This window comes from Oncorhynchus gorbuscha, linkage group LG01, assembly GCF_021184085.1.
Source record: "Oncorhynchus gorbuscha isolate QuinsamMale2020 ecotype Even-year linkage group LG01, OgorEven_v1.0, whole genome shotgun sequence".
Lineage (NCBI taxonomy): Eukaryota > Metazoa > Chordata > Actinopteri > Salmoniformes > Salmonidae > Oncorhynchus > Oncorhynchus gorbuscha.
In genome coordinates, this window is record NC_060173.1 from 86,891,365 (window position 1) to 86,911,925 (window position 20,561).

Below are 20,561 nucleotides of genomic sequence, written 5' to 3' on the forward strand. Positions count from 1 at the left end.
GTGCGAGACCTTGAGGATTTGCTGCTGCCTCTCTTGCGAACCTTCAGGTTTGTGCTTGAAGATCTCTCTGATTCTGTCAGAGACTTGACGAATACTGGAGACACATGGCTGTATATCCGTACAAAACGGAAAATTGCAGGGATGATGACCTCCAGGATGGCCTCAGATACAAACCGCACAATCTCCAGGCACATCTCCGCAAGCAATGCCCTCATCACCTGTAGGACCGAAACAGTGTAGGTAGATAACTCATAGCCGGGCTCTGAAACAAAGCTCCTCAAAGAGATACAAACAATCTCACATATGTTCATGAGAATCGTGAAAGTGGCATACATTTGAAAGCATGAAAAGCAGTAGGCTACTAAAACGCTCTTTGAATGTAACTGTTTGTGATAATGTGGATGATACTGTAGATAGATAAAAGGCTTGTATCTAATTTTCTTGAAAGATCTATTAATATATCTATGAATAATTGTCAAGGTTAAGCGACTTACAGGGTCCTATAGGAGATAATTAGATGTTTTTAGTCCCAAAAAGCACACCAACACACATACAATTTATAAAATCCTCCAGATGACATTGCATTCAAATACTACAATAGAAGTTTGGACATACTCCTCAGTAAGTTTTTCTAGAAACCGGATGATAATCGGGTTGAAGGCATCAGGATTGATTGGCGGGAGGTCAAGAGCCCTGGTCTGACAGGCCCTGGAGACACATTCACTTAGGATCTTTTCATTAGATTGTCCCTGGTGAGATGTCCCCTGAACTGCCATCCCAGAGAATTCCACAGATGTAGAGGGACCTGTGTCCAAAGCAGCATTCACCAAGGTAAAGAAGTCAGAAAACATGTAACCTTGTGAGGCAAGTATGTATTAGCCAACTTTGTGTACTTTGTGAAGTTAAGTACCCAAGGAAGGATGCTATGTGCACTCTGTTATTAGTCCTCTGCTCAATAGATGTCCATACTAAATCACATTCACATGCAAAAGGATTACATTCAGTGAAATTTGAGTTCAATTTATGACCTGCATCTGTATCAGTGATCTGCTCCGCTTTGTTTCTCTTGGTCCTCTTGGTCTAAAAAAGACAATACAGTCAATGATATACACGCAGATACTGTATGAAGCCATTCCAATACAGCCCTTTGAGTAGAGCAAGGGTAAGACTGATTGTAGGGCTGTCCCCGACAAAAACAAAATTGTCGACCGAGAGTCATCCTGTTCTAATGTTAAAATGTATTTTTCCATATCAGACACACCCTATGTGTTTGAATACAATCACCTACATAGGCACTGAGCTTGTCTGATGCTTTAAGCACACTGTTTGATTAAATAATTAAGACACACAAATGACTAAAGAAAGAGCCCGATGATGACACTGTATTAAAATAAATGACAGCGAGTGCCTGTGTGACAGGCGCACATTTTCTCACTCTCCTCCATACTGCAGTGAAAAGCACCACATAACAGCAAGTGTTTATTGTGCTGTCCATGCCGAAGATGCAACATCATTTCAGCCATTTAGTTTCTTCCTCGTTTCTGACTGAAAATTTCTGTTACCGAAATCACTAACTTGTTTACAAAAAACATGACCTATTTCCTCAGCCTTGCTCTCTTTATGTGAAACATGTAAGCATCGCATGCATGTGACAAATAGGGCCTCACCTATAGCCTATCATAATCAAATCAATAAATTGGTTATAACAAACTCCGAACACAGTAATATCGACAGCAAAATGGATGCGGAGGATGTGAAAAATAAATGCCAAACGGGCGAATGTTTACTGGTTGCTTAGGAGGAAAGGGAAGTCAGATCTGTGGAAGATATTTGACTTAGTTGTGGAAACTACTGGAGATCAAGAAAAATGAGGGTATAGGAGCAAGCTTTGTGTGAGTATTGTGTGCCAACCAGTTGCTGTTAGATTACAATATTGTTTTTTCTGACCATTTGGAACAGTGTAAACAACACTAAATAAATTCTAAGCAATACAGTCTGTTCTAACAACAAAAAATTGTAAAGCCTTTATTACAGCATAGCAAAGATTAAAAACAGCCGAATCTGTGAAATTGCTTAATTCAACATTTTGCCGGTGCATGAGGCTTGGTGCTCACAGAATCAGTAGGCTATTAAACAAATACTCAAACAGGCAACAGAAGCTATATCTGTCTCCTTTCTGTATATATGTATACAGTACCAGTCAAAAGTTTGGACACACCTACTCATTCAAGGGTCTTTCTTTATTTTTACTATTTTCTACATTGTAGATTAGTAGTGAAGACATCAAAACTATGAAATAACACATATGGAATCATGTAGGTACCAAAAAAGTGTTAAACAAATCAAAATATGTTTTATATTTGAGATTCTTCAAAGTAGCCATCCTTTGCCTTGATGGCAGCTTTGAAGAATCTCAAATATAAATATAAAATTGATTTTGATTTGTTTAACACTTTGTTGATACCTACATGACTCCATATGTGTTATTTCATAGTTCTGATGTCTTCACTACTTTTCTACAATGTTAAAAATAGTACAAATAAAGAAAAACACTTGTGACTGGTAATATACATATGGATGATTTACAAAGCTAGGCACATTTAACAATTAGGCTATTGATTATAGACCTAATTAAGTTGGGTGTTCCTCTCTCCTCAATTGTCTTAAGAAAATTAGGCTAAGGCAAGGGCTGTTTCCCCATCTCTGCTGCTGCTGCCTATGCAGCATTGTTCTCAATCCCAATATGCTGGTTAACTTTGCTACTGTATTATGCACATAGCAACATAGGGAAGGGCGCCAATTCTATGGCGCACTGAAGATTATGTTTCAGAACCACTGACAGTGGTGGGAAAAAGCGCATTCGTTATAAAATCATTTTTGATTTATCAGGGTTGCACCATTATTTTTTACATAATATAACCATATACAATTTCAGTATCACGTCTTAGCGTGATGGACTGTGCCATCCCTGTGGCCTCAGCAATGGATTAGTCAACTGAGACAGGTGCGAATCAGACAGGTGTCCATGTGCACCATGAAGTAAAAAGATTTTGCGACTGCTCGACTTAAGAAATCCCAGTCAACCAACAGCCTATCGAACAAACAATAGACCAGTCAACCAAATGGGGTCAGCCCTAGATTTACTATTTGGAGATAAAAGGGTATTGTATGGGCAATTTACCTTCCTCAGAACAACATGCAGTAGGGGCAGGTTGTAGACATGAAAGATATCACAAATATCCACATGTCTGCTCAATCTATTCCTTACCTTGACTTTATTTCTCTTTACGGCATCCTGCTCCATCTGAGGCAGGGGATCCTTCTTCACCTCATCTTCATCATTCTGATTATCAACAAAATCTTTCTCAACTGCATCAGTATCAGTGCTCTGTTCAACTGTGGACCTGTTGGCACTGGTCCTCCTCTTGGTCTAAAAGACAATACAGTCAATGACATACTGTATGTTGCCGTGGCTATACAGGCCTTTGAGAAGAACTACAGTAAACATATGGTGATTGAATATTAAGAGATGGAAGTTGGTTGTAAGGACAATTTACCCTCCAACCTCACAACAACATGTTGTATGGCATATTGGACAGGTTTAGAGTGTGGACAAGTAAGACCCTAGATTTCCCTTTCTCTCCTCAATCTATTCTCTCACCTTAACTTTTCTCCTTGTCACAGCCTTCAGCTCGATCTGAGGCAGGGGATCCTTCACTTCACTATCTTCTGGATAGTTTAAACCCAGGATATCATTCTTCATTTCCTGGACTTGACCTTCCAAACTTTGAGGATCATGTGGATCATCTTCATTTAAACTCTGATTGGAACAAATTAGACCATTCTTTAAATGCTCATGGATATGGCCAATATACCACAGCTAAGATCTGTTCTTATACATGACACAAACGCAGATTTATTATAAACTGCTTACCAACTTAATTAGAAGAGTAAAAATAAATGTTTTGTCATATCTGTGGTATACACTCTGATATACCACAGCTTTCAGCCAATCAGCATTCGGGGCTCGAACCACCCAGTTTATAATGGCCAATATACTATGGCTAAGCGTTGTTCTTAGGCAATACTGCTTGGATACAGCCCTTAGCCGTAGGATATTGGCCATATACCACAAACACTGAGGTGCCATATTGCTAATACAAACTGGTTACCAACATAAATAGAACAGTAAAAAGTATTTTTGCATCATACCCGTGGTATATTGTCATATATACACATGGCTGAAATGCTGTTTCAGCCAATAAGCATCCAGGACCAAAACTGCCTGGTTTATAATTACGCAATAAGGCACGAGGGGGTGTGCTATATGGCCATTTTACCACGGCTAAGGGCTGTTCTGAAGCAAGCCAAAACGCAAAGTGCCTGGATACAGCCCTTAGCCATGGTAAATTTGTTTTTGCTAACGGTTGTATTCATTTTGGGATCTATCGCATCCCACAGCTGTCCCAGACTATGTTTGGAATATTTATATCTTACACAGAATACGTCCATTTTTGTACTATGGGGATAGTAGATCGACATAGGCTAGTGCTTTTGTTGTTCATTAAGCCTACTCATTTTGTTAGCTGATGAAAAGTAAATGTGGACAGTTCTTCCAATATCTTCAATACGCGCCTTGGAATTGGATAAGGATGCACACAATTGAGTCTCCAATGTGTCTGTCTTCACTTGTAGCCTGTGAGAAAGACCCGATCACTTGATGGGCATTGGCTAATGAGAATTGAGCTATCTGAGAGAGCCATGTGAGTGAGAGGTGCTTTCCGTCTCTCTTCTGGATGATAGCGGGGTGAACAGGCAGTGGCTCGGGTGGAGAAGGGAATTATAATTATTATATTCAGCTCAAGGACACAATGGACACTGGCTGCAAAAAGCATGGATTTTTTCAGGGGGCATTATGGTCACACAAAGGGGATGTCGCTGGGTGATTTGAGGTATTATCAAGTGCTTGTCAAATTGTGAATAATAGTATGCAGCCTGAGCAAAAAAAAATAAAGCAGAGCTCATGCCTTTCATGTGACTTTTTTCAAATCATCATTTCAGTCACATCATACAGCCTTAGAATGTATTTAAAATCAAAATGGATTGCCCAACGTTTGTATCACAACCACATAAATAACTCTAAATTAAGCATAAAGGAGTACCTATTTCTTTGTTAACTGCTAAACACAGAATAGCCACATGTGCTCACTCCCTCAAATCATTTGGAGAAAACATTTAATTTTATTCAGCTATGTTGATACTATAAAATACTATAAATTAATGCCATGGAATTATAACCAAATCTTGTCTGCTAAATTAACTAGTGTAGCCATATGGCATAGCCAGATCAGGGTCTAACATAAGGACAAGTCAGAGTATGTTATTCTGTTCTTCTGAAATAGACTACATTTTAGACTGGATTTATTGTGATGGTGTAGGCTATGTTACATGGATTTATTAGATGTTTTAATATGTAGATGTTCCAAAGGTCTGCATCAGTGGTTTGTAGGCTATGAGTGGAAGCAAGGAGATACTAAATGTGTTTGTGTTAATTAACGGTCAGTTACTGTGAGACCAGCAGTTATTTGCTTGACAATCACCAGCTGACAAAATGTCATGACCGCCACAGCCCTAGGCATGGGTCCTCAAATCCTCAAAAAGTTTTACAGCTGTACAATTAGGAGCATCTTGACTGGCTGCATCACTGCTTGGTATGGTAAAAGCATTGCCCACGATTGCATGGCACAACAGAGGGTTGTGAGGACAGCCTAGTAAATCAGCCCAGCCAACGCATCACCGGGGGCAAGCTACCTGCACTCCAGGACACCTACAGCACCCGATGTCACAGGAAAGCCAAACAGATCATCAAGGGCAACAACCACCCGAGCACACTGCCTGTTCACCCCGCTATCATCCAGAAGAGAGACGGAAAAACAGCTTCTGTCTCATGGCCATCAGACTGTTAAATTGCCATCACAGGCGCCTTAGAGGCTGCTGCCCTATATACAGAGACTTGAAATCACTGGCCACTTTAACAATGGAACACTATTCATGTTGTTTACATATTGTAACGACCCTGGGTTTATAAGCGCAGATATCGACTCTGCCACTTGAGCATTCTTTTGGGGCACAGTCGATAGCACGCTGACTTCGGGCTAGAAGGTTGAGGGTTTGAGACCTGCTCCCTGCCTGTTTCATTACATGTTATGCATTACTCATCTCATATGTATTTACTGTATCCTTCCCATTCTACTGTATCTTAGTCTATGCTTCTCTGACATTGCTCATCCAAATATGTATATATTATTAATTCCATTCCTTTACTTTAGATTGTGTGTATTGTTAGATATTACTGCACTGTTGGAGCTAGAAACGTTATGGAGTCACCTATTGTTATTATAATTCAGGTAAAAACTCGCCTACGGCTGTTATCTTTGCAAGGATCATATTTTATGTATAACAAGTCCCATAGGTTATTATAATGCATACTTTTTTTTTACAATATTACAAATTATAATATTAGCGGCACATTAACGTTAGCCCACACCGCCACCCAGCTGCCACTACTTACGCACCCCTATCGATATGTCCTGTATACCCTGTGGTTCCCGCCGCAGCATTTTTTTAAAGACGGTACAGCGGTTCCTGCACCACTTGCATAGGGCTTCTCTGTTAGCAATTCGTAGGCTTACCTTATTATCCTCCATGGTTAAAGTCTATGGCTGGAGTCTATGTTCCCATCAGGTAAAACTTTACCAAGTGATTACCAAAGAGATAAGCTATCGCATTTTATACGGTAACTCAGCCAACGTCATAATGTGAATGAACTTTTACGTCATAAAACAACTTCAGGGATAATCTGTCAATCAATGCGATCAGCGACGCAATACTGGATCCCCATACCACTAAAAAGACCACTCGAAACAATAAATACTGGTGTATTAGCTACGTTTCTGTTTTTTTGTATAATAATGTGATGAGACAACGAATAAATAAGTAAACAACAGCCGACAACAATGATGAGCAATACATAACATTGTAAATAAGAATGTGTTATTATCTGACTTGGCTAAATAAAACAAGGTTAAATAATTTAAAGCAATAAAAATAACAAATCAAATGCAGTAATTTGAGAAGAACGCTTGAGGGCGACTTCGAACCAGTTTTGAATGAACAAGGACAGAAGCATGCCATGTGTTGTTGGGTCAGAGGCGAAGGTTCATAGTTGAAATTCGAAAAGATGGTGGCGCACGCAGAAATACGCGTGGTTCACCTTGGTGGCAGCAAAATAAACTTCAGAGAGCCAGTTATTACAAATGAGTCCAGGTACATTGCAGCTGACATGAGCTAAACCTGAAAGAACTATATGTCACAAGTATGGCATGGATGCAAACTGTAGCCCTGGCTAGCTACTGTGGCTAGCTAGCTAGCTAACGTGGTACTGTATAGCTACAACACAAGTATTCTATTCTTGTGAGAAACGTAACATTGGCTAATGTCGTCTGTGGTCATGTCGCTTAGTTGGTACAGCATGGCGCTTGCAACGCAATTAGTATGGGTTCGATTCCGGGAGCACCCATACGTAAAATGTATACCTGCATGGCCATTGCTTCGTCCCGCATCGAACCATTGTTTATACAGACGACTCGTTGGAGAAGCTTCCGTACGTTGTCTTGCGTCCTTGATCAACCAACTCAAAACGAAAATAACGTTTCCACTTAACAGCGGCATATTCAGTATCTCTAGGAACGATACTTTGCGGGACGAAGCAAGCATAATCGTAGCTAAGTCGCTTTGGGTAAAAGTTATTGCTAAATGGCTTATACACAGAACCAGTGCAGTGGTGGAAAAAGTACCCAATTGTCATACATGACTGAGTCATTTTCTATTAAGGTATATTTTCTTTTACTCAAGTTAGTCACCCAGTAAAATACTAGAGCGATAGTCTAAAAGTATTTGGTTTTAAATATACTTAAGTATCAAAAATGTAATTGGATAAAATATACTTATAATAAACTTATAAATTATTTCAAATTCCTTATATTAAGCAAACCAGACGGCACCATATATTTAGAAATGAAGCATGTGTTTAGTGAGTCACCAAATCAGTGGAGAGTAGGGATGACCGTTTTCCTGTCCTGCTAAGAATTCAAAATGTCAGAAATTGTATGAAGTAAGTACATTATTTTGGATTCCTAATGAAAATGTAGTAGTACAATTTTTAAGTACATTACACCACTGAGCAGAACAAAAATAAAAATACAACAGGCAACAATTTCAAAGATTTTACTGAGTTGCTATTTATAAGAAAGTCTGTAATTTTAAATAAATACATAGGATTTCACATAACTGGGAATACAGATATGCATCTGTTGGTCACAGATACCTTAACTGGTAGGGGCATGGATCACAAAATCAGTCCGTTTCTGGTGTGACCACTATTTGCCTTATGCAGCACCCCACATCGCCTTTGCATAGAGTTGATCAGGCTCTTGGTTGTGGATTGTTGTCCCCCTCTTCAATGTCTGTGCGAAGTTGCTGAATATTGTCAGGAACTGGAACATGCTGTCATACACATTGATCCAGAGCATCCCAATTGTGCTCAATGGGTGACATGTCTGACAAGTTTCCAGGCCATGGAAGAACTGGGACATTTTCAGCTTCCAGGAATTGTGTACAGATCCTTGCGACATGGGGCAGTGCGTTATCATGCTAAAACATGAGGTGATGGTGGGGGATGAGTGGCACGACAGTGGGCCTCAGGATCTCGTCACGTTATTTCTGCATTCAAATTGCCATCGATAAAATGCAATAGTATTCATTGTCCATAGCTTATGCCTGCCCATACCATAAGCCCACTTCCCACATTGGGCGAACCACTCGCCCACACGATTCCATTACACGCTGTCTGCCATTTGCCCAGTTCATTTCAAACTCGGATTCATCCGGATGTGGAGTTCCTGGGCTGGCATGGTTATACTTGGTCTGCGGTTGTGAGACAGGTTGGATGTACTCCAAATTCTGCCAGCTCCAGGAGCTAGAACAGAAGTACACGTACAAGAATGACCCCGTCACTCAGGGCAAAAGCGCTCTGGAAAACAGGCAGCACTTAAAGTAGATGGCCCTAGCTAGCAAAAAGACAGTACTAGACCCCAACCGATGAAGACAATTTTTTTATTACACGTATCTCCGAGAGATAACAGGAGTCCTCTAGCTATAGAATGAAGCACTTTGAGATGGACACTGAGAAGTTGGTTATATACACTCAGAAAACAGATTAAACCACTCCCCCTCCAATAAAGCCACTGATTACCAAAACAAGTCACAAATTGCCCTGCCCCTTGATCCTTGTTGATGTGTTAACAGGTATCTGCAAATTTTGAGCAGTCAGCAGTTCACACACCAAGTAGGCCACTGGGAAATCGGGCAGCACTTAAAATAGATGGCCCTAGTTAGCAAAAAGACAGTACTAGACCACAACAGATGAAGACAAAAAAATGTGTTATACTTTTCACTTTTGGCGATATAAGGAGTCCTCCAGCTATAGAATGAAGCAAGTTTTGTTGTGAAACTGTTAGCAGTTGATGTTATTTTTCAGTAACACTTTTTCAATAACACAGACCTCAAAGCAAATCAGAGGGAGAAAAATATATGTATTCAAAGAGAACAAATCATAGTTGTTATGCTGGAAAGTAGATGGTACATGTTTATTTTTCCCTGTCCTCAGTGTTTTCTTCACTGAACAAAGCCTAGCCCAAGCCTAGCCTGTGGTTGACCAATTAGAATTCATTGCAATAAAATTGGGCCACTGGCCAAATACCAAGTATACCGTTTCAGGCTCAATGTATAGACAATTTGGACCAATGAGAACTTCTCACATGTAGCTATGAGTCCCAGACTGTAATTCCTACACAGATCTGAAACAGATGTTGAACTGAAAAACACTCGTTCCATTGCTCTCTGGCCCTCTTGACCTCTAGTCCACTGCGTTGTGTATTTGAAAGCTGAATATTCATGATCTAGATCTTCAACATGTGAAATGAACATATTTTGAAATGGAAAAAAAAATACAGACAAGCATATTTGTCTTAGAATATTCATACAAATAGTACATTATATGGAATCACTCTGTATGAAATAATAGGGGTTGACATCATTTTTGAATCTCTACACCTTCCTTTGTCCTTCATACAAACACCATATGTAAGGTCCCTCAGTCAAGTCTTGAATTTCAAGCACAAATTCAAGTATAAAGAAAGACCAGGGAGCTTTTTGAAAGCCTCATAAAGAAGGGCAGTGATTGGTAGATGGGTAACAATAAGAAATCAGACATTGAATATACTGTGTCTTTAAGCATGGTCAAGTTAATAATCCTGCTTTGTCAAAGATGCAGTCATCCTTCTGATCTGAGCTGCAGGACAGGACGTTGGAGACGGCTCATGGTAGAGAAATTAACATAAAATTATCTGGCAACAGCTCTGGTGGACATTCCTGCAGTCAGCATGCCAATTCAATGCTCCCTCAAAACTTGAGACATCTGTGGCATTGTGTTGTGTGACAAAACTGTACAATATAGAGTGGACTTTTATTGTCCCTGGTATTGTTAGTGCATTGTGATAGTGATCATGCTGTTTAATCAGCTTCTTAATATGCCACAATTGTCAGGTGGAAGGATTATCTTGGCAAAGGAGAAATGCTTACTAACAGCAGCGAAATAAACAAATTTGTGCATAGCATTTGAGAGAAATAAGCTTTTTGTGCATATGGAACATTTTTGGGATCTTTTATTTCAGCTCATGAAACATGGGATCAACACTTTACATGTTGCGTTAATTTTTTTATTAATTGTAGTAGTCTGAGAGGAATGGATATTGTTGTCAACATTTAAATAGGCAAATGGTGAATGTTTGTTGAATGTCTGTTGAATGTCTGATATAAAACCTACTTTACCTCTGTATGAAATCCCCAAGATGGCAACAGCTCCACTAATTAATTTCTCAGCCTCGTTCACCATCATAAGGCACACTGCCGTGCTGCTTTTTAGATCACATTCCTACACCATCAGTCTACACGGGACATGCTGCTGTACAAATCAATATGTGATATTTCAGGAAAAGTGAAATGCACTTCAATTTGATTTCAGCCTACATACCCTAGTTTAATTAAACTATACCCATTCACTGAGTTACACAGAATGTAATACAAAGAGAATGTCACATAAAAACCTATTTGGGCAGGATCCTATTAAGTAACTTTGGTCTTACCCAGCAGTAGCCTACTGTAGAGTAGCTGCCTCTCTTTCTCAACCCTCCAAAGATTAAAGAAGCTTAGACCGAGTTCTCAATTAAGTTTTCAATTCAGGAAGTATATTGAAATTCAATTAATTAATTACAAATTATCCACTGTTTTCTGTGACAATATTTCAATTCACTTCCTGAATTTTTAGACATGAAAACTGAACTGCGCCCAACCCTGGTGTACATGGCTGTAGTCATACGTGGACGTGGTAACGATTTGATCACAGCATCCGAAAGTTAGCACAGTTTGACCTGTGCAAAGGATGCGACAGTTAGTAGGCTACGTATTGTACTGTTTCCCACTATACTGGTTATTCTCTGACCTCCATACTGAGGTGCCTATGGAATGATACAGGAAAACACTGATTGCCATTCCCTGTCCCTGGTTTCTAGATGGCCCAGTGGTTCCAGCTGCAGCAGCTAGACTCCAAGTACCTGGAGCAGGTGGACCAGCTGTATGATGATACTTTCCCTATGGAGATCCGCCAGTACCTCAGTGCCTGGATAGAGAGCCATGACTGGTGAGTGAGCTGCAGTAAGCAACAGACTGCCAAGGGGTGTGTAGTTTACACAGTCAGCATGTGTGGATGCATTTGAAGGCTGTGGTGTAACTGCTCTCATGACGTATTGTGCTTAGTTTGGCCTTGTTAATCTAGATATTAGAAAGCCTGCGCCAACTACTGTAATAAGAAAACAGAAAGTAAAAGTAACATGCTTGTAAAGGCTGTGGACTACTTGAAATGTTTGTTGTCGTTGGTGTAAGGTTGTTGACCTTTTTCACCTCACAACTTTCACCTCACAAAATACTGCAAAAAAAAAAGTAATTCCTTTGAGCCAATCAACGTGCCCGCATTTGGACTCTGGCTCAGAGTGGTTATAGCAAATTTGGCTGTTGACCAAGTTACCAGTGTGTTTTACTAGAGGTGTTTGGCAGTGCATCCGCAATAACCGCAAGTTCATTCCTAGTGTAAAAGAAGATTGTGTGTGTGATTACTATGTGTGGTGGTGATAAAGATTAATACAATTCCTCGACTGAGATGCATTCTTGCCGGACAGCCTGTAGCGAGTCAGAACCAAGTATATCAGCATTCAGTCACTAGCGGGTGAGGGCTCAGAAGCCAACTGCTCAGATGACTCCAGCTAGTCATTTTTGCAATTACTGTGTTCCCTGAGCTGGTTGCTTTCATTTCAAAGGATGACAATAATTTTTAAGTATTTTTGGTTGACCCCTTTCAGGGACATGGTGGCCACCAGCGATTCTCTTGCAGCGGTCCGTTTCCATGACCTCCTGGCCCAGTTGGATGTTCAGTACAGCCGCTTCGCCCTGGAGAACAACTTCCTGTTGCAACACAATATACGCAAGATTAAACGCAACCTGCAGGAAAGGCCAGGGTCGAACTCTGAATTAATATGTAAGGACTGACATAAACTTATAAGGGAAACACTCAGGCGCTGAGTATTGAGTATTGTTCTATAGACTGGTGTTTTGATTCTTATAAGAAAGAATGGTACTCTGAAGATTTGTTTTTAATGTCAGCTCAGGGCCAATAAGGACTAAGGGCTTCAACAATGTTTCAAGCTAATGTAATGAGTCAGCCGTCCTAATCAGGTTAGACGGTTAGACAATCTTAGGTTCTTTAAGCCAATAAGTAACCATTTAATTGTTTGAGTTTATGAGCAGGAAAGAACAGTGGTTCTGGAACGCATCCTTGAGGAACACCAAAAAGTCTACTTTAAATTGTTAAATGTAAAGTTGAGAAACTCTTTCCAGGACCACTTCCAGGAAGACCCTTTGCAGATGGCCATGATAATCTGTAAACGTCTGAAGGAGGAGAAGAAGATCGTGGCCTCCATCATCAAAAAAGAGGTGAGACACCGATCTTGTCTTTTGCATACTGCTTAATGGAACTCTGTGAGTATTTCTGTTGTAGTGTGTGTGTGTGCATGATGCATTGTCTTAGAAAAGTTGCTATTGCATGGAGAATTAATATTTCAGCACATTTCTTAGCAACATAGATATGAAAAATGGGTTAAACTGCCTTTGATATTGTATTTGTATGTTAACCTCTCTGGGATATATGGGATGCAAGCATCCCACCTGGCCAAAAGCCAGGGAAAATGCAGAGTGCCAAATTCAAATAAATTACTATAAAATCCAACTTTCATTAAATCACACATGCAAGATAGCAAATTAAAGCTACACTTGTTGTGAATCCAGCCAACATGTCAGATTTCAAAAAGGCTTTTCGGCGAAAGCAAACAATGCTATTATCTGAGGATAGTACCTCTGTAAACAAAGAGAGAAAAGCATATTTCAACCCTGCAGGTGTGACACAAAACGGAGAAATAAAAACATAATTCATGCCTTATTTTTGACAAGCTTCTTTTGTTGGCACACCAATATGTCCCATAAACATCACAAATGGTCCTTTTGTTCGATTAATTCCGACGATATATATCCAAATTGTCCATTTATTTGGCGCATTTGATCCAGAAAAACACCATTTCAAACTTGCGCAACGTGACTATAAAATATCTCAAAAGTTACCTGTAGACTTTGCCAAAACATTTCAAACTACTTTTGTAATACATCTTTAGGTATTTTTAACGTAAATAATCTATCAAATTTAAAACGGGATGACAATACAGGAGGAAAACAAACTGTAGCTAGCTTTCTGGTCACGCGCCTCTATCTAACAGTATACTACAAGTGACCCTCGTTCTGAACAGGGCTACTTCTTCATTACACAAAGGGAAAACCTCAACACATTTCTAAAGACTGGTGACATGCAGGGGAAGTGGTAGGAACTAGAAGAAGGTCCCTTAGAAATCTGGATTACCAATGAAAATACATTGAAAAAAGAGTGACCTCAAAAAAAAATCTGAATGGTTTGTCCTCGGGGTTTCGCCTGCTAAATAAGTTCTGTTATACTCACAGACATGATTCAAAGAGTTTTAGAAACTTCAGAGTGTTTTCTATAATAATAATGTACATAATGTGCATATCTTATCTTCTGGGGATGAGTAGCGGGCAGTTGAATTTGGGCATGCATTTCATCCGGTCGTGAAAATACTGCCCCCTGTCACCAAGAAGTTAAATTATTGCTGCAACAGAAGGAGCATTTCAGTGTGACCTGAGTGTGAAACCAGACACAATGTTTGTGAATGTTTTTGTCAGGATAATGTGGGGTCCACACCAAACAACATGGTGTTGGAGAAACAGAAGGAGCTGGACAACAACGTTAAAGACCTGAGGAACCGAGTTTAGGTGCGGTCATTTGGACAATACCATGTGTCATTGGTTATGTGGATATATTATCATGCACCGTACCACAACACTGCCCATTGTCTTGTCATTCTACATGAACAATAACCAGTTGAACAGCCTACGAAAGGGGTAGAAAATGTTTTTCACAAACACCATCATGAGTCATGGCCATTAAAATGTGTGACTTCTGCCCTTTTCAGGTTTCAGAGCATGAGATTAAGTCACTGGAGGACCTACAGGATGAACACGACTTCAAGAAGAAGACACTGCAGAGCCGAGGTACTGTAGGAGTTAGCCTGGTCCTAGTCTTTTTCAATAGCCTGGGTCTGGGACACAAGACTAGATTGGTGCCATATCTGTATATGCTTTAGCCAATGTGAAGGCACTGTAAAACATATCTTACTCCTACTGTACTAAAACTAATTTACAGGCTGAAGCAACTGTGCTGTGAAATTCCAGGTGTTTCTTCTGCTATCGTATTGTGAATGCTTACCGCTATGTAAATGTTGATTCTGTCATTGTCAGTGGAACAAGAGGTGAATGGGATGGCACAGTCACAGGCGGTATGGAAAGAGATCCGCGAAGAGGAGATTGTAATCAGAAAGATGTTCATCAAACTCAACATAACCCGAGAGGTAGGAATGTGTGTGTGTGTGCGGGCGTTCTTGCATGAGTGTGTACGCTGTATGGTTAGACTGATGTTTGTTTCTCCCAACCTATAGGTGGTGGTGAATCAGATTTCTGACATCTTGTGCTTGGCCGAGCAGATCCAGTTCAACCTGGTGACAGTGGAGGTACCTGAGTGGAAGCACAGACAGCAGATAGGATAGCTTGCATCGGTGGTCCGCCTAACGCCTGTTTGGACCAGCTACAAATCTGGTCAGCCCTGCCTCTAGTCCATGTTAGCTTTAGCCCCTAGGCCCAGTTCATATCCTAACCCTTATATTAAACCTTGTTCAAATACTTTCAGAAGCAATATTTTCAACCCGCATTCACTGTGTGTGTTTGTGTGTGTGTGTGTTTGTCGGTTCACTGCTGTGGCAGAGGGTTTACAGCAGGTGCGTCAGTAGCTGAAGATGCTCCAGGAGCTAGAACAGAAGTACACGTACGAGAATGACCCCGTCACTCAGGGCAAAAGCGCTCTGGAGGAACGCGCTCTCGCCCTATTCAAGTACCTCATTGTCAAGTGAGACCCGCTCTATGACACCCACTATGTGTCTATGTTTCCTGTAGGGATCACATACACATGCTAAACATGTATTCACTCACTGAATGGTAGGTAACTTTGCCTGAGACCTGAAGACTTGAGTCAGCTCCCAGTGTTAATGTCTCGCCTCTGTTCCCCAACTGGCAGCCTGCAGGTGTTTTGTTTTGCTCCTGCAAGTTTTCTAAGCAAAAAAGTATTATTATTCCGTTTAAAAAATAATAAAAATTTGTCATTGTTGGACATACAGAAGACTGTAAAAACACCATGAAATCAGCTCCAACTGATTTTTATTTTGTTCATCTGTTCCCAAGTATTCCCACACATAATAGAGAGACACGTGATCATATACAAATGTAAGCAAGGTTTGAAATTATTATTGTGAGCGGACCAAGTACTTAGAGGTTGCTCTAAAAAGTCAAGGTGGAACAAATGAGTCAGGAGCAGGTTTTCTTAATTGAATCTTCATCTTCACAAGAACAAGGAACACAAGGTGAGTATCTTTAAACTATAACATAAATCACGGGTATGTCACCGCCTTCATGATCCTCCCGTGGAGAGCTCCCTTCAGGCGGTTGTCCGGATCCGTGGTGACCATTCCCAAGAGGTGGAGTGTCCCCTTCTTCTCCCTTCCGAAAGGTACGTCCTCTCCTCTGTAGAAGCAAATACTCTTCTTTCTCCCCTCTTTTCCGGTTCCCTCCTCTCTCTTGTAGGGGAAAGAGAATAGCTCATTAGAATAGCTCATGTGCTTAATTGCCTCTGACCATCTCGACTCACATACTGGGCTGGGCTACTGACCGTGGGAGCAGCCTGCTCCCTGGTGGTCCTTCCACATACCTCCCCCTTAGGACCAGACAGGAGAGCCGGGCGCCAGACGTGCCGTCTTGGTCACATCGGGACAGTGCATCCACATTCCCGTTCCTCGATCCAGCCCTGTAGATGACATGGAACGAGAATGGTTGTAAAGCAAGAAACTATTTAGCTATTCTGTTGTTATTGTTTCTCTTACCGGCCATCCACATGTGGGGAGCATGGTCAGTAACGAGGTAGTACCAGTACTACCTATGTCCGGTAGATAGTACCGGAGATAATCGAGGGCCCACTTAATGGCTAAGGCCTCTTTCTCTGTGGTAGCATATCTCTGTTCCCGATCACTGAGCTTCCTACTTATAAAGAGAATAGGCCTCTCCGCTTCGCCTTCACCCTGAGCTAGGACGTCTCCGAGCCCCGTATCTGAGGCATCTACCTGCACAATGAGCTCTTGGGAGAAGTCAGGAGCCTGCGGGACGGGGTCAGAGCACAGGCTCTTTTAGCAACTGGGAGGCGTCTTCGGTCTTGTCCTTCCACGCTACACGGTTTGGCACGTTTTGTTTTGATGAGGTTTGTGAGGGAGTTGGCAATGGTTGCATACCCAGGGATGAAACGATGATAATATCCTGTTGTCCCCAAGAAGGCTCAGACGTCCCGCTTTGACTGGGGCCGGGGCCAGTCCTGAATAGCCCTGGTCTTTTCTGCCTGTTGATGTATTTTTCCGTTCCCAACGGTGTATCCCAGGTATTCCACGTTGGAGAGATCCAGGCAGCATTTTTGGATTGGTTGTCAGCCCTGTAGCCTCCCGGCTCACGAGCACCGGCCATAGTCGCAAGAGGTGGCTATCCCAGTCCTCGCTGTGGATAACCACATCGTCTATGTACGCCGCTGCGTACTCTTGATGGGGGCGTAGAATGGCATCCATGAGCCGTTGGAAAGTTTCTAAAGCCCCATGCAGTCCAAAGGGCATCCTCACATACTGAAAAAGCCCTTCCGGTGTGACGAAGGCAGTCTTTGGACGGTCCTCCAGAGCCACCGGCACTTGCCAATATCCCTTCGTCAAATCCAGGGTGGTGATGAACTTGGCCTTTCCTAAGTGCTCCAGGAGTTCATCCACGTGGGGCATGGGATACGCGTCAAATGTAGAGATGACGTTTTCACCCCTAAAGTTCTTGCAGAGCCTCATATTACCGTCACGTTTGTGGACCAGAACTATGGACCACTCACTCGTAGATGGCTCGTTCACCCTCATCCTCAGCATCTCCCTTAACTCGTTCTTTGCGATGACTTGGCAGGCCTCAGGAATCCTGTAAGGACGGGTATGCACCTTCTTGCCGGGTTGAGTGTGGATATGATGAAACAGGACATCTAAGGGCGAGAATACCCTGCCAAATTGCATAATCACCTTGTCTAGTTGTCTCGACTGCTCCGGCAGGAGAGTTTGACCACTGCGCACCTGTAGCAGGGCCTCCTCTTGTTCCTTGTCCTCCACGGCCATCAAAGCCACACCCTCCTCTCTTCCATGGTACTTCTTCAGCAGGTTGATATGATAGAGTTGGACCTTCTTCTTCCTGTCTGGTTGCTTGATGAGGTAATTGACTGGTGAGACCCTTTCCATTTCCTCGTAGGGCCAGACTGTGGACAGGCGGTCCCTCATCAGGATAACATGGCTAAGTCAAGGATCCCTCCACATACCTGCCGTAGAGCAATTCCAAGGGGGATAACCCAGTGGACGCCTGGGGTACTTCTCACAGGATAAACATTAAGTGGGGCAGAAGCATGCCCCAGTTTTTCCCATCTCCGGACACCACTCTTCTCAACATGCTTTTAACCTCTCTGGGATATGTGGGACGGTAGAAGTCCCAACTGGCCAACATCCAGTGAAAATGCAGAGCGCCAAATTCAAATAAATTACTTTAAAAATTAAACTTTCATGAAGTCACACATTCAATATACCAAATTAAAGCTACACTTGTTGTGAATCCAGCCAACGTGTCAGATTTTTAAAAATGCTTTACAGCGAAAGCAAACAATGCTATTATCTGAGGATAGCACCCAAGCAAACAAACACAGACCATCATATTTCAACCCTCCAGGCGTAACACAAAATGCAGAAATAAAGATATAATTCATGCCTTACCTTTGACGAGCTTCTTCTGTTGGAACTCCAATATGTCCCATAAACATCACAAATGGTCCTTTTGTTAGATTAATTCCGTCGATATATATCCAAAATGTCCATTTATTTGGCGCGTTTGATCCAGAAAAACAAAATGACTACAAAAGTTACCTGTAAGCTTTGTCCAAACATTTCAAACTACTTTTGTAATACAACTTTAGGTATTTTTTAACATAAATAATCGATAAAATTGAAGACGGGATGATCAGCGTTCAATACAGGAGGAAAACAATGTGTAGCATGCTTTCAGATCATGCGCCTCTAACAAAGAGTACACTTGCCTCATTCTGAACATAGCTACTTCTTCATTTATCAAAGGAAAAACCTCAAACAACTTCTAAAGATTGTTGACATCCAGTGGAAGCGATAGGAACTGTAAGAAGGTCCCTTAGAAATCTGGATTCCCAATTAAAACCCATTGAAAAGAGAGTGACCTCAAAAAAAAAAATCTGAATGTTTGTCCTCGGGTTTCGCCTGCTAAATAAGTTCTGTTATAGTCACAGACATGATTCAAAACGTTTTAGAAACATCAGAGTGTTTTCTATCCAAATCTACTAATAATATGCATAGCTTAGCTTCTGGGCATGAGTAGCAGGCAGTTTCATTTGGGTACGCTTTTCATCCAAAATTCCAAATGCTGCCCCTATCCTAGAGAATCCAAGATGGCGTAGCAGTAAGTCGTCCTGTCGTATCGTCTCTCTGTAAATATCTGTAAATAACGTCTCTTTTCGTTTTAGATATTTTTCTTCACATATCTTTAAAAACATTTTGCTAAACCTAAGCTTCCAAATACTCTCCTGCAATCCGCCTCACCCAATGTAGCTACTTTTCCTAAAGTATTTATATTTACTGAACCGAAACCCTCAACTGAAGTTAGCCAGCTAACCACCAGCTATGCTAGCGGTCTTCAGCTAACCGGTCATCAGCTAACCTTTAGCTCGGAAAGCTCTCGCCAGTTCGAACAACGCGACGCTAACCAGAGCATAACAGACCTATTTATTTTTTAGCCCGGATTCCCTCCGCAAACTGAACATTTTTTTCAGCTGGATCTTCACAACTAGCTATCGAGCTAAACCGCAACCCTGGTTGTTTACTCCTGGCTAGCGTTTCCACCCACGTAGCTTGAAGCTAGCCCGGCCAGAGCTCCTGTGTTCCTAGCATACTCCTGGGCTTCTATACCCGGATCCACGACCGGTCTACCGATGTCACTGCATGAAGAGGAATAAACAGACTCACCCCATCGTGACGTTCTCCAAAGGCTAACTCTCTAGCCCTTGCTATCTCCTTGCTAATTCGGCATGCTAACTGCTAGCTTGTTTAGGCCAGGTCCGCTAACTACTACCTTGTTTACCCCGGCCTGCTAATCTGTTAGCTTGTTAGCACAGGCCTGCTAACCGTCTGCATCGCAGTGGCCCATATGTACTTTCTATCTCTTCCCGATTTTTAAAATTTGTTTATACCTTCCGGAAACCCGCCTCACCCAATGTGACACGGAATCGCTATTAATTTTAATTTTAGAACACACTCAAGAACCTCCAGAAGCGAATCAGCTAACTAGCTAGCAAGCTACTTAGTCACTGTTAGTTTTATTTTTATTTTATTTTTCAACCTGGATAACACCCGCCAGTCCAGCCCCCTGCCTCATCCACCGCTGCCCCTGGACTCTGATCACTTGGCTACACGCCAGCGTGCACGCTGGACTGTCCATTAATCACGGTACTCCATTCTGCTTGTTTGATTTATCTATCGGCCCGTTGCCTAGTCAATGCCATTTTACCTGCTGTTGTTATGCTAGCTGATTAG

General features: G+C 41.6%; 2 protein-coding genes and 1 pseudogene across 8 annotated transcripts in view; 2 read left to right on the plus strand and 1 right to left on the minus strand.

The window, feature by feature from the left end:
• Positions 1-20,561, plus strand: part of LOC124044683 (phospholipid-transporting ATPase IH-like) — a 266,289-nt gene that overhangs the window by 90,632 nt on the left and 155,096 nt on the right. The gene's annotated exons all lie outside the window — the stretch shown is intronic.
• On the minus strand, positions 526-8,067 carry LOC124044858. 2 transcript variants are annotated; one of them, XM_046364154.1, is made up of 5 exons: positions 7,596-8,067; positions 3,662-3,820; positions 3,269-3,430; positions 1,029-1,080; positions 526-805 (listed from the first exon to the last, which is right to left on the minus strand). In XM_046364154.1, exons 1-5 carry the CDS (start codon positions 7,620-7,622, stop codon positions 558-560), a joined length of 648 nt encoding a protein of 215 aa, XP_046220110.1. In that variant the 5' UTR covers positions 7,623-8,067; the 3' UTR covers positions 526-557. The 2 variants fall into 2 exon arrangements, with proteins under 2 accessions (XP_046220110.1, XP_046220111.1); XM_046364155.1 differs by lacking the exon at positions 7,596-8,067 and adding an exon at positions 6,693-6,907.
• On the plus strand, positions 7,090-15,956 carry LOC124044885 (annotated as a pseudogene).

What these genes read in the sequence shown, in the direction of transcription:
- LOC124044858 (XM_046364154.1), bottom strand. Translation starts at nt 7,622, where the DNA reads ATGCGGGACGAAGCAATGGCCATGCAG. An exon ending in TAAAGAGAAATAAAGTCAAG is followed by an intron (nt 1,081 to 3,268) that starts GTAAGGAATAGA and finishes TGTCTTTTTTAG; the next exon opens with ACCAAGAGGACCAAGAGAAA. An exon ending in GATCACTGATACAGATGCAG is followed by an intron (nt 806 to 1,028) that starts GTCATAAATTGA and finishes CTTTGGACACAG; the next exon opens with GTCCCTCTACATCTGTGGAA.